Source organism: Glycine max, chromosome 19 (genome assembly GCF_000004515.6).
Source record: "Glycine max cultivar Williams 82 chromosome 19, Glycine_max_v4.0, whole genome shotgun sequence".
Taxonomy (NCBI): domain Eukaryota; kingdom Viridiplantae; phylum Streptophyta; class Magnoliopsida; order Fabales; family Fabaceae; genus Glycine; species Glycine max.
The window spans coordinates 6929970-6949621 of record NC_038255.2 but is presented as its reverse complement, the minus strand read 5'-3'; the positions used below and the strand labels follow the sequence as shown (position 1 = coordinate 6949621).

General features: G+C 34.2%; 1 protein-coding gene across 2 annotated transcripts; it reads right to left on the bottom strand.

Moving 5' to 3' along the window:
- Positions 1–13552: 13552 nt before the first annotated feature.
- LOC100777968 (O-acyltransferase WSD1-like) lies at positions 13553–19338 on the bottom strand. 2 transcript variants are annotated; one of them, NM_001254629.2, is made up of 5 exons: positions 18898–19153; positions 16958–17533; positions 15929–16285; positions 14794–14931; positions 13553–13944 (listed from the first exon to the last, which is right to left on the bottom strand). In NM_001254629.2, exons 1-5 carry the CDS (start codon positions 19084–19086, stop codon positions 13795–13797), a joined length of 1410 nt encoding a protein of 469 aa, NP_001241558.1. In that variant the 5' UTR covers positions 19087–19153; the 3' UTR covers positions 13553–13794. The 2 variants fall into 2 exon arrangements, with proteins under 2 accessions (NP_001241558.1, XP_006603695.1); XM_006603632.4 differs by having other exon boundaries at positions 13624–13971; positions 18898–19338.
- Positions 19339–19652: the final 314 nt, after the last annotated feature.

The following is a 19652-nucleotide window of genomic DNA, read 5'->3' as shown; positions in this document are numbered from 1 at the left end:
ATTAAGTTGTTCTCAAAGGATTTAGTTAGCCTCATCTTGGTCAAGACATTTGAGCAGGGGTGAGGAGAACCCTCTCATATATAGTTTGTTGGCCACTAGGGTGTACCTGGCGGGTTGCATTCTTATCTTTCTTGCCTTTCCCTTGTCGGTTGCGTCTCATGCTTTAAGTGCTTGAGTATTTCTTCTTTCCATCCCGAGGAGGCTTCCTCCACCTACAAACATTCATTTCCCGAGACACTGGGTTTCGAGGACCGAATGGAGAATAAAAGTTTTAAGCTGCCTAGGTTTAAGGGAGTTAGCCAGTCGAGCCAACTTGTTGGCCTTTTCTTTGACCTCTCGACTTATGTGAGTCATCTACACTTCCTCAAACTCTCCCCTGAGTTTTTCGAATGCATGGTAGTACTTCAAGAGTTGGGGGTCTCGGATTTGAAACACTTTGTTTATCTACTCGCCAGTGACTTTAGAATCGCTTCGACACTGAATTCTTTGAGCGTCAACCTCTTTGACGAGTCTTAGTGTCGTGAAGAGGGCCTCATACTTGGCCTAGTTGCATATGGCTTTGAAATTGAAGCATAACGATTATGCCATGGCCACACTATTGGGTCCTTCCAAGATAACCCCAGCTCCACTCCTATGTCAGTTGGAGGAGCCATCTACATGTATCGTCCATTATTTTTGTTTGAACTGTAGTGGTGGGGGATGGAGCTCATTGATGAAGTTGGCCAACACTTGTGCTCGGATAGTACCTTTTGGTTCATAGGCAATATCATACTCTAAAAGCTCAATTAACCACGTCATTATATTGTTGGATCAAGTGGCCTCAGAATAATTAAGAAGGGGGGGGGTTGAATTAATTATTAATGTGTCTTGACTAATTAAAGATTTAACCTTCTTAATGTTACTAGATTCAAATAGGCTTTTACTACTAAGTTAAGAAAGTAAAGAACAAAAATAGAAACTTAACCAAAAGTAAAAGCGATAATTAAAAGTACACAGCGGAAATTAAAAAGTGTAGGGAAGAAGAAGACAAACACAAGATTTATACTGGTTCGGCCACAAACCGTGCCTACATTCAGTCCCCAAGCAACCTGCGGTTCTTGAGATTTCTTTCAACCTTGTAAAATCCTTTACAAGCCAAAGATCCATAAGGGATGTACCCTCCCTTGTTCTCTTTAGAAAACCAAGTGGATGTACCCTCCACTTGAACTGATCCACAAGAGATGTACCCTCTCTTGTTCTCAGTATAACAATCCCCAAGTAGATGTACCCTCTACTTGTACCACAAAGGATGTATCCTCCAATGTGTTGGGACAAAGAATTCTCAGGCGATTAGTCCTTTGAATCTTTGTAAAGGGAAACAAAAGATATTTCAGGCGGTTAGTCCTTTGAAATCTTTTTCTTAAGGGGAAGGGAAGAATCAAAAGAATTCTCAGGCGGTTAGTCCTTTGAATCTTTTGTAAGGGAGAAGAGAAACACAAAAGAATTCAGGCGGTTAGTCCTTTGTTCTTTTGGTAAAGGGAGAAGAGAATGAAAAAGATGGATAACACAAGTTTTTGAACAAAGAACTTTTCTTGGAAGAGAAAGTGTTGATAAAAAACTTTTAGAAATATGAAGAGAAATGAATAAGAAAATTCTGTAGAAAGATATTGAAAGATTGATTGAAAGATGTTTGAGAGATGATGTTGAAAAAGATTGAAAGATAGATGATTCAAAGATGATTGATGATGATAATTATTGAAACTCATGCCATGGTCACATATTTATAATCTCTTGATGACTCAAGTCAAAGCTTGTGACTCTTGGCAATTTCTTTAAAACTAGTTACTTAAAAAGTTATGACTTTTGAAAAAATCTTCAGAAACAAGTCACTTGAAGAATTTTGACTTTTGGAAATGTATTTTTCGAAATCAGTCACTACTAATCGATTACCATTAAGGTGTAATCGATTACACATCAACAAATGTGACTCTTCATTTTGAATTTTGAAAATTAAAATGTTTAGAAGCTTTGGTAATTGATTACAAGTATTGTGTAATCGATTACACAAGTTTAAAATACTTTAAAACTGTTTAAACATAAGTTATAATTCTTGAAATTTGAAATCTTAATGTTTTAAAACACTGGTAACTGATTACTACCTTCTGGTAATCAATTACCAGAGAGTAAAACTCTTAAATATGATTTTGTGAAAACTTCTTGTGCTACTCAATATTTTGAAAAAAAATTTTAGTACTTATCTTGATTGAGTCTTCTCTTGATTCTTGAATCTTGATCTTGATTATTCTTGAATCTTGATTCTTGAAACTTGATTCTTGAATCTTGAATCTTGATTCTTGAAACTTGATTCTTGATTCTTTGGATTTTGCTTGACTCTTGATTCTTTGACATCATCAAAATAACCTTGGAAGACATTGCTGCCACATATACATCCGGCCAACTCGAGCTTATGCAATATTTTGGCTATGGGGCAATAAGATCGAACAATGATTCTATGGCTCTAAAAGTATTGGAGAAGATGATGAACAACATTAACATGTGCAAGGGCTACCTTTTCCATCACTTGGTACCTCGTCTCTGGATCTTGTAGTACCCGACTCACAAAATACACCGACCTCAACTCACTCCCTTCTTCCTGTACTAGCACTGCACTTATGACCTCAATTAAGACTGAAAGATAGACAATCAACTTCTTGCTAGTATCCGGTTTTGACAAGACAAAAGGTGTTGCCAAAGTTACTTTTAGCTGCCGAAAGGCCTCTTCATAGTCTTCATCCCAGAGAAATTTTTTGGCCTTCATGAAGAGGTTCATAATGGGTTTAGCCCTCTCGAAAATTCTTGGTACCTTGACAAGGAGGCTATCTTGCCGGCTAGTCTTTGAGCCTCCTTCACATTTCAGGGACTTTTCATCTCTAAGATAGCTAGACATTTATCCGAGCTAGCGTGTATTCCTCGGTGGGTGAGGATGAAACCCAAAAAATTTTCTCCTTCTACCCCAAAGACACACTTTTCAGGGTTCAGCCTCAAGTTATACTTTTTGAGTTGGCCGAAAACTTCCTCCAAGTTGGCAAAATAGGTTTCCAAATGGCATGTATTTGCAACAAAAGTTTGTAGATTCGGTGATGAATGTTGTCTTCTCCTCGTCCCTAGAGTTCATCCTTATCTGATTGTAGCCAGAATAGGCATCTAGAAAACTCAACATCTTATGTCCCATTACTCCATCGACAAAGCAGTCAATGTTTGGGAGTGGGTATGAATCCTTCGGGCATGCTCGATTCAAATCTGTGTAGTCTATGCACATACTTTATTTCCCGTTTGGTTTCTTGACCATGACCACCTTGGAGAGCCAAGTGGAGCAGCCAATTTCTCTGATGAATTAGGCAACCGTCAACTTGGCCATTTCTTGACACCTCTTATCCCGTATCTTTCTCTTTCTTTAAGTGACTGGCTTGGCATCTTCACATATGGCTAACTTATGACAATGGAAATTTGGATCGATGCCTAGCATGTCCACCGTAGACCATGAAAATAATTTAGCGTGTTCCTGGATAAGTTGTTGTATTTGGTTGTTGTCATCATCAATTAATTGGTTTCCCAATTAAGTGACCTGCCCTTCCTTAGGTCCAGTCCAAGTTGGAAAATGGACGTCTCTTCTATCGACTTCACTCGGTTGTTGTCATGAGTTCTGGGATCGAGTTCTAGTCCATCTACCTCTTCGGTGTCCGTCCTAGCCTCCACATAATGGACAACTTCTAAGGCTCCCTCCCTTGTGTGAGGGGGTAAGCTAAGGCTAGCCATGTAGCATTCCCTGGCTATCCTCTAGTCAGCATGCAAATTTATAATGATCCCAATGTCTGACGAGAATTTCATTGCGACGTGAGGTGTTGAAACAATTACGCTGAGGGCATTGAGCGAGGGGCGATCGAGGAGTATATTGTACGACGTATGAGTGTACACTATCATGTATTGTATCTTTAGTCTTTTTTGTAATGTCCCCTCATGCCCAAACTTGGTGTAAAGCCAGATACAACCCTTCGTCCCTACCTGTTCCACAACAAAACTGAACAAGGGTTCATCATGTGGGAGGATCTCAGACTAGTGTATATCCATTTGTTTGAAGGTGTTCTAAAACAAGATATCAACCAAGTTTCCTTGGTCTAAAGGGTATTTTTGACTATGCAGTTAGCTATCTCAACACTAATAACCATTGGGTCATCCTGCATCAGGTTGATTGCCTTGAAGTCATCTGTTGCGAAGGTTATGGGCAGCATGTTAGGTACCCGATGCCGAGAGATCATGTTGACAGACCGAACTTGCTGAAGGTGTCTTTTTCATGGAGAGGTGGTGGCCCCACCCCTAGTGAAACCTCTGACTATGGTGTTTATTACTCGCTTTGGTTGGTTGAGGGGTCTTTTTTCCCTCTTCCTTGAGCGGCTCCGACTCCTCCACCTTTTTGACCGGTCTGCATGTTCTTGGTCTCTCCCCCGACTAGACTTGGGTCTATTCCTTCCCTTGGGCCTGCACGATTTTGGCTTGTGGATGAACTCCTTTAGGTGGCCAAGCTTGATGAGTTCTTTTATCTTGTCCTTCAAGGCGTTGCATTACTCTATTGAGTGGCCATGATTGTGGTGGTACCGACAATGTTATGAGTAGTTGGCCTTTGGTGGGGTGTTAGCTCTTTTGGGCATGGTCACAATGTTGATACCTAGGGCTTGATCCATGATATAGGTTCTATTGGCGATAAGATGAGTGTACTGGGTAAAGTGTAGCTCTCGCAACGATCGATCCCTCCTCTTGTTGTCACAAGCTTTGTTAGAGTTGGGCTTGTCATTATCTTTCTTGGTCGACAAGGCATCAGCCCGCACCTGGTTCTAGTACTCAGCCAACTCCTCCATCTGCATATACTTAGCCGCTCTCGTTCACAGTTTGTCAAGATCAAATGCCAGTTTCTTTCGTAGTTTGTTGACAAAAGGTCTCAGTTGTAACATTATTATCAATTTGTGTATAGCCAATACTGGGTCCAAGTTTCGGATATTCAACGCAACCTTTTTGTAATGTTCCATGAAGGTTTGCAACAACTCCCTCTTCTCCTACTATATGTTGACGAAGGCCACAAATGTCAAGTGGTGAGGCCAATTAGCGACAAACTATGTTCTAAAGCGGGAGACTACGGTGTTGAACGAGTCCACAGTTTGGGCGGGGGGGGGGGGGGGGGGAGGGTAGTCGTGTGAACCAATGAAGGGCCTGACCCTTTAGTGAGGTCGGGATACCCGATAGAGGATTGCATGACTCGTGGTGTACAGGCTCACCTAGGTGATGTACACGTCCAAGTGCTCGTCTGGGTCTGTGGTGCCATCGTATTTCTCAATAGTCAAGTTCTTCCAATTGGAAGGAACAGCCGCCTCCATGATGCTAAGGACGAAGAGGTTCTTGAACTGTGAGAACTTCTTTCCCAAAGTGTTGAAGGACGGGGGAATAACGTCAAATGCACACTCATATTAGTGGCTCTTGGTAAGCTGACTGTGGTTGATTTTGCCTTTCCTCCTTTTGGCAGGTTAGCCTCAGGTTGTCACGACATGTGTGCCTCCCAGAGGTGAGCGTTCTCACATTCAAGGGCAACAATTTCCTTGGCATGGTGTTTTTGCATCTTGGAGACCTAAGCCTGTAGTCTCCTAACTATTGAAGATAGGTCGGTCTGATCTTCTACGTGAACATTTTCGCTATGGTGACTAGCCGGTTGCTTCATCGTTGTTGTGTTTGTACCAGTTTTGTTATTTCCATGAACTCTTGGGGTCGGGATATATCTTACACAGTCCTTCAGTGGGTGCCAAAATGTTCCTATCACAAATGGACCGAATATTTATCCTCCCCCCAAAGGGTCTTCTATTGTGCCGAAGGGTCTTCTGCTGGTAGTCTTTTGCCGAAGTCTCTAGTGCTTGAGTGTTTGGATGAGCGAGGGGGAGGGGAGGATACCTGCAAAAGGAACTCCAACGCTCAAGTAAAGGTTCAACTCAGATTCGTTTATGATATATAGTAAATATTTAAGAATGAATCAGCCCTTTTACCTTGGGGTTCACCCCTTTTTATACTTACCTTATTGGGCCTGAGTCTCTGGGCCTACACGTCTGGATTACCAGTTGTGTAATACACCTCCTAATCATGCTCAAACACTTTTAATCAAGTAATTACCCTTAAGTGGGTTTATTTGTGATAATCACGGTTGAGTGGTTCCCATCGTCCGCATATGTTGAGGGCTAAGACGTACTGTATGAAATATGTGGATAGTGGTCAAATGGGGGTACTTGGTTGGGGTGTGTCAGGTGTCCCCTCGGCCTGACCGAGTACTTTATTTGGTATATAAGTCAAATATATATAAGGTGAGACTTCAACAAGGATTTGGATCCTTTCCTTCATACATGTCCACAGTGCCTCTCCATCTACTTTTTAAACCATTGGATGTATCTCAATGGTTGACATTAAAAGTTAAAAACATAACAGTCAAAAGGAATGTGAACCCTTGAAATAGTTGGATGAATGTGATAAATAGATAAAGAATTAATAAAGATAAAAAAAGTTATAAAAGAGATTAACTTTTTGTTTACAAGTTATAACCTCATAAATGTTAGGCACATCAAATTGCATCATATGTTTCTATTTTCTCTCTTAATTTAAAATGAGATTTTTAAGAGGTGCTTGTGAAAGGAAGAACACTTTGGCAACATGGAGAAGCACTCAAAGTCAAAATCATCGAGTTGGAATGCTCAGTGACAAAGAGACATTCAAAACCCCGGGAGAATTGAAGGATAAAAAAACTATTTGATTTCTCACAATGTAGTCAATGATCCAAAAATCTTATAAAAAAGGTGGGAGAATTTAGTTAAGCGTGGGGGTATAAAGAGAAGAAAGTAAGAGATTTATAAACTCCTCACAAACCCTTTGTAAATTTGAACCAAAATTCAAACCCTCTCATTTCACTTTATTCTTCCTCTCCAAGACAACCTAGCCACCATTAGAGAGTGTGAGACCTTGAATTTCCTTGACTCAAGGACCTTGTACACAATGTTCTTTTTTAGTTTTGAGGCTACTTTAGTGGTAATGAAATCTCCTTCTTCCCCTCTCACCTGCTATTTTTGTCTTCCCTCCATGATCACTTTTGGAAATTCATAAAATTGTTAATTTTCATGGTTTTGATGTGGTTTCTGTTGGTTTTTGGGGTTTGGGTGGTATGGATGGTGTGGAACTTTTGTGTGGGTGAAAGAAAACTTCCATCTTGTACCCAAAGTTCTTTCTTTTCCTTCATCCTCTTCACAAAGTCATCTTTTGAGTTTGATTAGGTAAGGGAAGCTTTACTTTTTCAATGCTTAGGTTGCCTTGAATTGGTTTAAATGTTGCTTGAGAATGAATCATGTTTAAAAATGGAAGTTTGAGCATTTGAGGTTTCTGAGTTTTGAAATTGGGTTTTTGATGGTTTCATGAAAATTGATGAAAAGTTCCTATTGTAAAGGTTTTTTGATGTTGTTTATGTATTGGTATTGATAGAAAATGGGTTGGGTTTGTTTTGGAATGATTTGGAAGTCATGAGGAACAATTCTATAGAATTTTGAAATTCTACGTAATTTGCGTCCAATAGCAAGTTTCATGTCCAATGACTAGTTTTGAGTCCAAATGACCAGTTTTGATGTGGATGTGATTAATGTTTGTTTTCCTTGTGTAAATTAATTATTTTGAGATCTTAATGAATTTATGATAATATGAAATGTGGTTAAGATGATGTTGTTTTAATATTAGAGTTGACTTTTATGTTGAGATCATTCACTTTCATATGAGTTTTGTTGAGTTGTTTGTAAGAATTTAAGATGTTAGAATGTCTTGTTATGCTTATGGAACTATAGGTGAGTTCATGAGCATGACCAACATATGAATGATGAATCTATGATAATTTAACCTCTAATGGTGTTGAGATTGGTGAATGAATTTGTGATGATGTGTGATATTGATTTGAATGATCATAACATACATGCATTGATGAATAACATTGCATGTAAGTAGGCACATAAGATGATGGAGCTTGGTAGGCCCTCAACCTAGTGTTAGAGGTTGTCGGTGGTGGGTAACATGAATGAACCTATAGAATGGAAGGATGGGTGAATCCCTAGATAGGTTAAGGTTTTTGCTAGCCTTACCAAGATAAGTTACTACCCACGCTCATCCATTTTGGAGGCTTCATGGATATGCATATCTAGTCGTGAAACACGTTATCTATAACACCCTAACAAATCACACTAGAAAGAGAGGGATCCAAAGGCTGTATAGGCATGAGACTGTACAGTTGATGATGAATTAAAGGAATTATTGATACTACCTATGCCAACAATGTGAATCTAACTTTTTATAGTCTATCACTTAAGAACTTAATAGATAAGCATGCTTGTTTTGAAGTAGTTATGAGATGGGTGACCTTCAAGGAAGTTTTCCTAGAAAGCATGTGAGTGAGGACAAAATACGCTGAAAAGTCTCGTGTTGTTTTGTAGGGACAATCATTGATCCTAGAAGCAACCAAACTGATTATTGAAGTTTCAGAAAGGGCAACCTACAGAGGATTCTGACCAACAAAGATGTTAAATGAAATGTCACTGTGTAAAGCATCGTAATGTGTGAGCCGTAAAAAAATCAACAATAAGGGGTTACATTATTTGTTTATGTTTCCTCTTTAAATTATGTATTGTGACACCCTCTACCCCACACATATATGAATTAATAATAAAAAGAATAAGAAATCAAAATTAATTAAAAGTTTTTAAAACACATTTAAATAAAAGCCTTTCAAAAGGGTAAAACGACTCTCAGTCACTTTTCTAACATCATAATAAAACTTGTCCAAATAAATAATAAAATCATCTCGACTCAAAACAAGGTCATCCAAGACTTCATGTAATTAATATAAAAACCTATATCCTAATGTCACATCCTATCAGAGTATTGTGTTCCTGCGTCCTCTAGCATGAGGTTCTCCATAGCCATCCACCTAACCATCTGCTCCCATGAACACAGTTTGAGATCGTCACAGGATCCAAACACAAATAGCACATAGGGAGTGAGTTATCACATTTCTAGCTAATAGAGAGAAATGGGACAACATAGATATACATATCATATAAATGAGATACAACTTACTTAAACATAGCTCACGTTATTCCACCACTTTGTCGCGTAACATCACATCATAACACAACACGTCTCATTCATTTTCACAACATTCACGTACTCATGGATCAAAACACAATAAGTCAATCAATATCGATCAATACACAAGCGTTATGCAACATATACACTAAGACTCGATCCTATATGCAATGTGGTACCATGTCAGTGAAATACCTCATCGGGCACCTAGGAGTACATGACAAGACAAACCACACACTAGTAAGTCAGATCACTCTCACTATGTAAAATCATAGGGAAACCAGTCAAGGTCACGCTGTTTTGCAAGAATGCTCCAACCATGTGGGATCGACACAGGCTTAGAGGAGCACTTAAATCGGGTGTATTTACCCCCAAGGCCTACACTCCGAAGAGTCCATCAGGGCCTCTCCCTCCTAATTTAGGTCCAACCCAGAAAACATTTTAACACACAGACTCTATCTATGAACTGTACAAAACACACGACTCCTCAATTATTCTCAAAATAATTTTATCTCGTTGTACTTGTGATTAAACTCGTCGCCCTTAAATGGCCTTATAGTTGTGTGATTGTACAATTCATAGCCCACAACTCAATGCACACAACATCGTAATTTACCTATATATTACAAGTCAATACATACTCAATTTATCACATACACTCGGTCTTAATCACAATGGTATAATCCAAATTTAACATGTTATCACACCTCATGAATCATATATACTTTACCTATGAACTATACAATACACACGACTCCTGATCAATTGTTCTCAAAATAATTTTATCTCGTCACGCTTGTGATTAAATTCATTGGGTTCCCACAGTGGATCTCATTACAATACTCGTCACCCTTAAAGGGTCTTACAATTGTGTGATTGCATAGTTTATAGCTCACAACTCAATGCACACAATATCTCAATACACATGTATTTCACCATTCATCACATGCTCAATTTGTCACTTACTCACAATTTGAATCACCATTTCATAGTCTTAATATAACAATTTATAAAAAATGCTTCTCACAACATGGGGAGTAAAATCCCTCAAACAATTTCACACAATCATATTAAAATCAATGAATCAAAATCATATGTCAAAAACACGAAAACACAAAGAGCATTCAATTTTATCAATCAATTCGCATGTGCATCAAACACAACAATATTATATTTATAATCATAAAGGAAAAATTATAATTTAATAAACATCCCAAAATAAATCTCAATTTGATCTCCTACGGATTCCTACACATGTTCATTTTAACCTTAATTGCAATAAACTCATCTCTTACCTCTAAGCGGGCTCACATGTGTTCCAGCAGCAATAACGACATCTCTAAAGGTTCCCTGACATTCCTCAAGCTCTTCCTATGGTTACTCTGATAAGGTTTCCAAACGTTAGAGAGAAGGAGAAGAGATTGAAGCCTTCATTCCACTATTTGCGTGAAATGAGTATTTCTCCCTCCCCAGACATTATTTTGAAATCCCAATGGTAAAGATGTGTGAAAATAAAATGAAAACCTGGTGTCCAAATTTCACAAAGATCCAACGGTTAACGAATCCAGGATCTTAGTTTTACTGGAACAAGTTTTGGGTCTCTGCGGGAAAGGAGAAGGTTACGATGCAAAGGAAATTTCTATCACCTCCGACATTTTTTCGCAATTTCCAATAGTGAGAATGTTTGGAAATGAGTTTCGAACCTGCTGCTCAGATTTCACAATGATCAAATGGTTAACGAGTCCAAGATCGTCATTTTACTAAGACAAGTTTGAGTGTATGCGGGAAAAATAAAAAGTTTTGGGAGGAGGGAAAAAGAAAACGAAATTGAGTGGAAGAGAAAGCGCAGAGACTAGTTAGTCTAAAAACTTAGTTAACATGTCTCTATTTATATCTAGGTACTTTCAGCCTATTATTTACTTTACTTTTCTTTATCTTTATTATTTTATAAACAAATACTCTATTTTATTTCCTATCAAATGAATAAATCAAATATCCTTTTTATTTTCCTTCAAACCATTATTTTAATAAAAGTTATTTCTCCTTATTTATTTAATTACAAAAACCTCATCATTTTTTTTCTAAAACTCTATTTATTTTACATGAAAAACCTTTTTAATTTATTTCACGAAAAATGAGGTGTTACATGTATAGTGCTAATTGGCTTAAAGTTCATGTAGTTTATCCTTATCGTGTGATTTATGTTTATATGCATGTCCTAAAAAAATTTGGATTATTGTGAGGTTGGATATATATCATGGGATGTTTTATTTTAGAGTTGTGCATTTTAGTCTTTTTCCTTTGAAACAAAAAAAAGTTGACAAGTATTTTCATAATCAAATTAATAGAAGAGTTTTAAATGAATTAAAATAAAGTCTTGTACTTGAATTAGTTTCTAGTTTCATGTAAACAATCTTTATAAGTTTGACGCTTGTTTCATTGTGACGTTAGGAATAACTGTTTAAAAATTTCAACCCCTTTAGTAAACTCTTAAATCGGTCCCTAACCATCAATCCACTTCTTTTGAGAGTATAATATATATTGCTTTTGGTATCTTCCACTAATTTTATCTTGCATTAGTTAAATTCTCTACATTTGTTTCCTCAAAAAATTTCTGTATAGTTACACCATATGAAAATGGCCATTGATATTTATCTGCATCAATTCGTATTCATCCATGTGTTTGGGTCCGTACATGAAATTTAATGTTATATATATTCAATTAGTTGTATTATATACAATGAAAAAGAAAAAAAAAATCATTATCAATGAACAAATTCAACTAATATATGTGGTTGTAAAAAGTGAACACATAATTGTTCATTCTTATCTTTTTTTATATCACAAATGTAATTCAACACACTGATTTAAAAACAAATTCACATTTAGAATATGTATTTATTATTCATTTAAGAAAATTTTACACATAAAAAATCGAATATAAATTTTTTCATTAAATATTTTTTTACACATAGATAAAACAAAACCTTAAACCAATACATCAATCCTTATTAATTTATTCCTATCTTTTATTTGCCCACTATTTTTACATATATATTTTCTTTTATCAAACTCGCAATATTATACCGTTTTTCATAATATCATAACTTTTACATCAATAAAGTTGCAAATCCTTTTTAATTTTTAAATAAAATGCAAATTTTGCACCTTAAACTTACAACCTTCCTTTCCAAACACAGCAAATTTAGTACGAAAAAGTTGCAAATTAAAATAATTCATCCTAAGCCACCTAAGTTTACTCTCCATGGGAGATGAGTCACTACAAAAGCCTTTCTATAATAAACTTATTAAAATAACATATTTCATGGATGAAAATGTGCTGTCCGCGCGATGCCTGTCCCCGATCTTGTCCCCGCCAATAAAAATATGTTCCATCATTAATGCAGACATATAATTTTTTTGCATTAAGTTTCACAAAAGTTAACGGGTGTTTATGTTTACGTGAGAGAATTGTGTTCCCTGAATGCTAGTCCCTTCATTCTGGCACCTCTCTCTCTCCCTGCTTTGGTCGCCGTCATGAAACCAAACGCCGGGGATCAAACATGCAACAACGAGCATCACTCTGTTTGGAAAATACGAGGTCGAAAACAGGAGTCGCCCAAAGAGTGTGAAGCAACCCATTGACAACATGGATGAATTCACTCCATGAAAAAGACTTTCCATTGAAGGAGTTCTTATGTCTACAGATTCATTGATGTCACCTTACTCATATAAACTAATCATCACGTCAAATCATCAATCAACCTTATTATCAATTGTTAGAAAAAATAAACACCAATTCACCAATAGGTGAAGAACATATTAGAATAGAGAATTAGACAATATAATACTTTAATTCAAAACCTTAATATTTAGATTTATAAATCTTTTTTTCATGTTGTTATTTTTTTTTATCTAATATAAAACTTCACTTCATATTTATATTCCAACAAAAATCAAAACAAGATTGAATTGTATCCTTGCTTCTTATATCTCCTAATTTTTCCTTTATACCTAACTAAAAAGTAGAAGTTACAAGATGCTAAGACCTCTCATGATCATTTGTTAAAAATTCTATGAAATTGTCCATGATAAATGAAGAAATGGTTTGAATTTAATTTAGCCTCCTTTCTCAATATATTTTATATTTGGATTAAAGTTTATAAAATTAGGTCTTTTATATTTTAGATTATATTCAGTTTATGAAAGTGTATTTGGGTTCCATAATTTTGTCTCAATTTTGTCTTAAATCCCTGCAGTTTTATTTTACACAACGCTTTCATTTCAAATTGAATTTCAAGACAAATTTGAGGGCATAACTCATATTACAATCGAATACAAATAAAAATCAAACAAAAAAAAACATTTTTAATTCTACTTTTTGATGTAATGTAGGGACTTCCCAACTAAAAACAGCCATGCCCGGCCGTAATGATACTGTTCCAGTTCAATAAAATACATTCCACTCAGAAACAAATTTCTATTACAGAATCACCACATCACATATATTTAAATAAAATAATTAAATATTAACAAGAATATAGATAGAATATAGTGGTAGTACATATCTTCCACAACAACAACAAAAAAAGTACATATCTTCCATATTTGATTTTATGCGGAAATCTTTTTTGCTGCTTCCTTTATCATCTCAAGAGAATTCTCCAAACACGACTTGAATAATTGCTTGTCGATGAAGTTCTTCTCTACTCCAAATGCAATTCTTATCTTTCCCATGTAGCTCATGATCGTCATGGTGAGACTCTGCAACTCCGTCAATATATTTATTATCTTTTAAAATAGACAAATTAATTAATATGACAGAACGATAGAGTATATTACAATGTTATTAGCGAGTACAAAAAATAATTAAGAAATAAATTTATATTTTTATGTAATATATCTCTTTGAATAAATTAATCTTCTTTTTTATCCCGAAATATTTAATGTTTTAGAGTTTCAAAGTCTACCTAATTTTTTTCTCAAATAAATTCTTATTTAATATTTCAGTATGAGCTGTAGGTATCAACTATCAAGCATCAATGTAAGGAATTTAAGTCTAAATATAATAATATTATGGAAAATGCTAATCAATGTGATGAGTTTGCTTGTTAGGGAATAAATTGGGGATTTTTTTTTATTATTAAAAAGTGTAATCGTGCATTCTACTGTGATTTTTAATGTAATCTAATTTAAAAAATTTCTATCTATTGATATCTTACCCTTAAAAGATACTGATTAGCAAAACTCTAATATTATACTTCTTTAAATATTTCTTAATTTAAGTATATATTAATTTTAAACATCTAAGGATATAAAAATAGGAGGTAGTAGTACTGTAAAAATATTAATTGATCAATAAATTATTCTTGGTTTTTTTAATTAAAATGTTCTGCTACAAAACAGATACGGCTTTGTTTTTGGTTGACATGCATTGATGATGCCAACTAACAAAAATTCACCGACGAACAAAAATTAATGGGATCATTAAAAACTTTCAGACATAAGATTGATTAATCGAAAGGGAAGTGTGCGTGTTATATATACCACGTGCATGCATGTTTTTGGAGACAAGATTGCGTGTAAAAAACATACAAAAAAGTACAATCATACCTCAGGTGAACCAGCTACCATGAAGTAAAACCCTTTAATTGGATGATTAGCCACAGCCATTTGCTCCACTGGTCCAATGATGTTTGAGATTGTTGTGCTTGAGTTTCTCAAAGTACTGCGTAAGTAGCTAGCTGCAGCCTGAAACCCGTATTAAGATAAATAAAAAAATGTAAATGATTATACACAATTAAGGTTATGTTTGGTAAAAATAGTAGAAAAAAAGTTACTGAAAATTAAAAATTTAGTTAAAATTTTTGTTGATAGTGAAAGTTGTTAAACTAGTTTATTAAATTATAAATATTTGATACAATTATATATCTTTTGAAGTGGTTGATCAATGTAAGTAATAAAAATAACATGCTTTGTATGGAGTTTTTATATAAATTTTAATTTAATTTTATTGATAAAATATATTTTGAATTATTGTAGTTTTAGTATTTTTAACTAATTTTAAACTCTTGTAATTTTTTATTTATAGAATAATTATTTCAAGTATAATTTTTAGTTTCAATTATTATTATTTTTATATATTATGTATGTTACTATTAAAAAATAATAGCAATCATAATTTTAGCAAGAGGAAGAATAGACACAATAAAATAAAATAAAATCCCATCTTAAAATGCAATTTGAAATAACATTTCAAAAATTACTATAAGTTACTAATTAAAATAAGTTTATTTACCAAACATGATTATTAACGTCAAACAATTTTTTTAACTAATAAAAAAATTTAAAAATACTTACCAAAATACACTAATTTGTATAATTGGAAATCACTTAAGAATATTAAAGCAACACTCATTCAACTATGAGTAAGATTTACATGATTTTATGATTACTAATAAATTTAAATGACTATTAAAAAGAATAATATTTAGATATAATTCTTTTAAAAAAAATATTATTTTTAATTAAAATTAAAGTTTGACTTCCTTAATGCATGCAACAAAGATTTACATTAAAGACCAATATAAATGACTGATGTGAAACTTTAATTTAGTTCTGAATGAAAAACAACACTAAAAAAAATCTAAAAGTGTATAAAATTAAAAAAAAAATGCATTAATTAGTATCAAGTCTCCTAGAATTAAAAATGAAAGATGATAGCATTTAATTAAGCTTAGCTACCCACCTCAGGACCTCTGAGTTTTCTGAGCATATCTAGAAGCATGCCAGTGAGAGGAGTGGCCAAAGAATTTTTCTTTTTGGTCATATCCTTATGGGCTTCCCTTATAAACTCAAGTGGGTTTGCATATTTGGAGTCACTAAGCTCTGGAATTGAAACATGCAAAAAGGCATATTGATTCCCCCATGCAGAACGACTATTGGTCTTCTCAATCATCTCCTTAACAGACTTGTAACCTTCAATGTTTCTTGTGTTCAGCAACACCAATGCTGTGGATTGGGTTTGGCTTGATTTCAGATTAATTTCTTGCATGTATAGCCGAATGCCAAAAAAAATTACTCCAGCAAGCACATCATTTATGCTCTGTAATTTAGTGACATAACCCAAAAATTAACAAATCAATATCAAGATAGTGACAATTAAGATTAAAACTAATTAAGTTACTCCTTTATTAATTTCGCTTTTAATTTGTCCTTCTAAAAACATTGTTTATGTCACCAAATTAAACCCCCTAATGTTAGGTTAAAGGAAGAAAATTATAATAGTCATTAAAATTGTGATCAATAAATTTAAGGACTTAATTACACTTTTAATTTCTTTATTTATGTCATTTCTTGAATTTGATTTTCCTAATTTTTTCCTCAAATTTAATCCCTTATTATTTTAATTGTCCAATCTTAATTCATCTATTAACTTGACATTTAATATTTAATGAAAATATTAACCCGAATGTATAGTGGCACATTGGTATTTTCGTTAAATATCAAAATGTCAAGCAATGAATAAATCAAAACTATACAAATTAAAAGAAATTTTGCAAAAAATAAGAAATACCAAATTGGAAAAATGACTATAGTACATAAATGAACAAAAAATGTTGTTAAGCTTAAAAAAAGTTTAAAAAGATAATTAAGTTAACTAAAAAACATAAAATTATTACGAGATGAAAGTAAAATTTATCCTTAAAATTATATACAATCAAAATCATATTATTAAAGATTAGTGTTATTAATTTAAGAGAGATATTTCACCTACCACTCCAAGTTTGGATTTCACGTCTTTGATAAGATCCAATGAGAAGGTGACATCTGAGATGGTCATTTGGCGAGTCTTGAAGTCTTCCGCACAAGACCTTATTGGTGTTTGATCATCTTCAATCAACTTACTTTTCAAGAAACTCCATCCAAATTCGGATATAGTTTGGAAGAAAATGGAGGGCAATTTCTTGAAAAACCCTTTGGTGTTGGAAATTGATGATGCTTTGGGCCTTTGGCTTGATGGGAGTGTGAAGGGAAGAGAGGTGTTGTCAGCTCTTTGCATGCATGAAAGAAGGGCACCCATGAGAGAAAAACCATCCCCAAGGGCATGGTGGAGTTTGAACACCAAGGTACCCTTAGCATTGCTTGTTGGGTATTTTATAATGTGAAGTTCCCATAGTGGCCTATTTTGTGGTAAATGTTCCACAGCTATTGTGGACATGTACTCATCAAGGTATTCATCATATAAGAACAAGTTGGATGACTTGCCATTGGGAAATGTAGGAACTTTGATATGGTCCTCCAGCTTAACTTCAACTTTCTTCCACTTCTTCTCCCCATTTTTGTCCCTAATCTATTAATTCAAAATACTCCGTAGTTAGTAGTTTTTTTTTTTTTTGGAGCCATCAATAACAGTAAAAGCGTATAGGTATGCCTAATTAATGATGTACCATATTTATACACAGTACATGCATGTGTATAGCACAAACAATAAACGAGAACTTTATTATATATTGACAAAAAATGTATAATTTTGATGAAATGAAATAATCGATGTAATGCACTGCTTTTTTTTTTTTTTCTTGTGCGTATGGATTTAGATTTAGATCTAAGCTATTGATCTACACGTGTGGGTATGTGTGCAACTTAATTGTTATTTTTTTCATCTCATTTTCACTTCCTTTTTGTTCCATCACATTACTTATCACTGTATGTTATTTTCTTTTTTTCCTCTTTCTTCTCTACCCAAATCCAGTATTTTTCCATTCTGTTCAAATTGTTTTTCGAAAACCACTCCTTACAATAGAATAACACAGTAAAAAAGAAAGTTTAGTTAATATATTGGTCTGTTAAAATTTGTATCACCTATTTTTTTTTAATTAATATTCACTCACGATCAACATCGCAGCAAAGTTTTTCCTAGTAATTTTATAAGCAAATTTTAAATAAAATTAAGTACCCTACCAAAAACAATAAAATAAAATTAGATGCAATTATAAATTTTAACTCACTAAAATTAGTATAGTACGTAGTAAAAGATTTATGTAGTTTGAACCGAAGTCCTTAATACTCAAACCTCGTTGCTATTATTATAAAAAAAATACGACCATCAAAAGCTATCCTGAAAAGCAATACGATATCTACATAAATCCTAATAAAAATGCTGCTTCGACCCATTTCTCTCTTGTGTCTTTGATTCCCACTCGTGTTTAGTTAATAAAACAGAAGTACAGAACAGATGACACATGTTGTCCCATTAATAATTACATTCCCACTTAATCCTTTTATTAAGACCTCAGATTTGGTCAACATATATTCCAAACATGACTACGGATTTTAAGGCTGCAACTACTCCAAACATTTTTCATTTACTTTAAAAAGGAAATAAAACAAAGAACTGTACCAAACTCTTATTTTAAACTGTTAAAAAAAAAAACCTATGTGAATAGATCGTGTTCTTCAAACATTTTTCATTTAATTTAACTTTGTTATTTTTTTTCATGTAAACATTTGTTGAAAGGATATCTAATAATACGAGGTTGTGATAGTTTATATAATGTCTTAGGTTCAAATCTTGTTAATGACTATCATTGTACGCAGAAAAAAGAATACAAATTTATCCAAACCAATAATTAAAGCGAAAACATGCAATTCAGAGGGAAATAAGAATACAAATTAAAGGAGGGATCGAGTGAGTGAAGTCATTGACATGGTTACCATGATGGAGGAGAAACGTGAGTTGATGGGAAGGAAGAGATTCTGAAGAAGTGGCACGGTTTGAGAGTCATCAATGGGAACCTCACTTTCCAAGACACCAAGAATGTACACACTTAGTGAAGAGCTTGTCAAGTATTGCCCTGTTGGACTCACTGGCTCTTCAATTTCTTCCTCATGAAATCTTTCCATTATTCCTTCACTTCAGGCAAGAAAAAAAGAGTAGTACTATAGTGTTAGAATAAGTTTTGTTGTTGAGATTCAGTTTCTTGAGTTGGGGCTAGATATATACAATGGGAAGAGAGAGAGAGAGAGAGAGAGAAGAGAATAGGGAAAGGGCATTGTTGAGAGTACGTAATTAATTGAATATTTCCGTTTTTGTTTTTTGCTCCTCTTTAATGGTCACACAACTAGCACCCGCTACCCTTGGGCGGTTCCATAATGTTTTCTCAAATTATAGAATTTGTGGTAGCTTTATAGCATTCAATACTCACTCTGTCTGTGTGAGGAAGAAACTAAGATAAGATGTAAGAAAGGGTGGCATAGGATTAGAATATAGATAGTAAATTTAATTTGCCACCTAAACCAAAAAGTCCAGCTCCTATTCGGTTGAGATAATTAAAGTGAAGATGGTACGTTCCACAATGAAGAAATTATTGATACTAGTATGCAACTACGTACATACATATTTATGGTCTCAAAGAATCTTTACGTAAGGTTGATTTATTTAAGTTTTTAATGTATGAGAAAGAAATAAT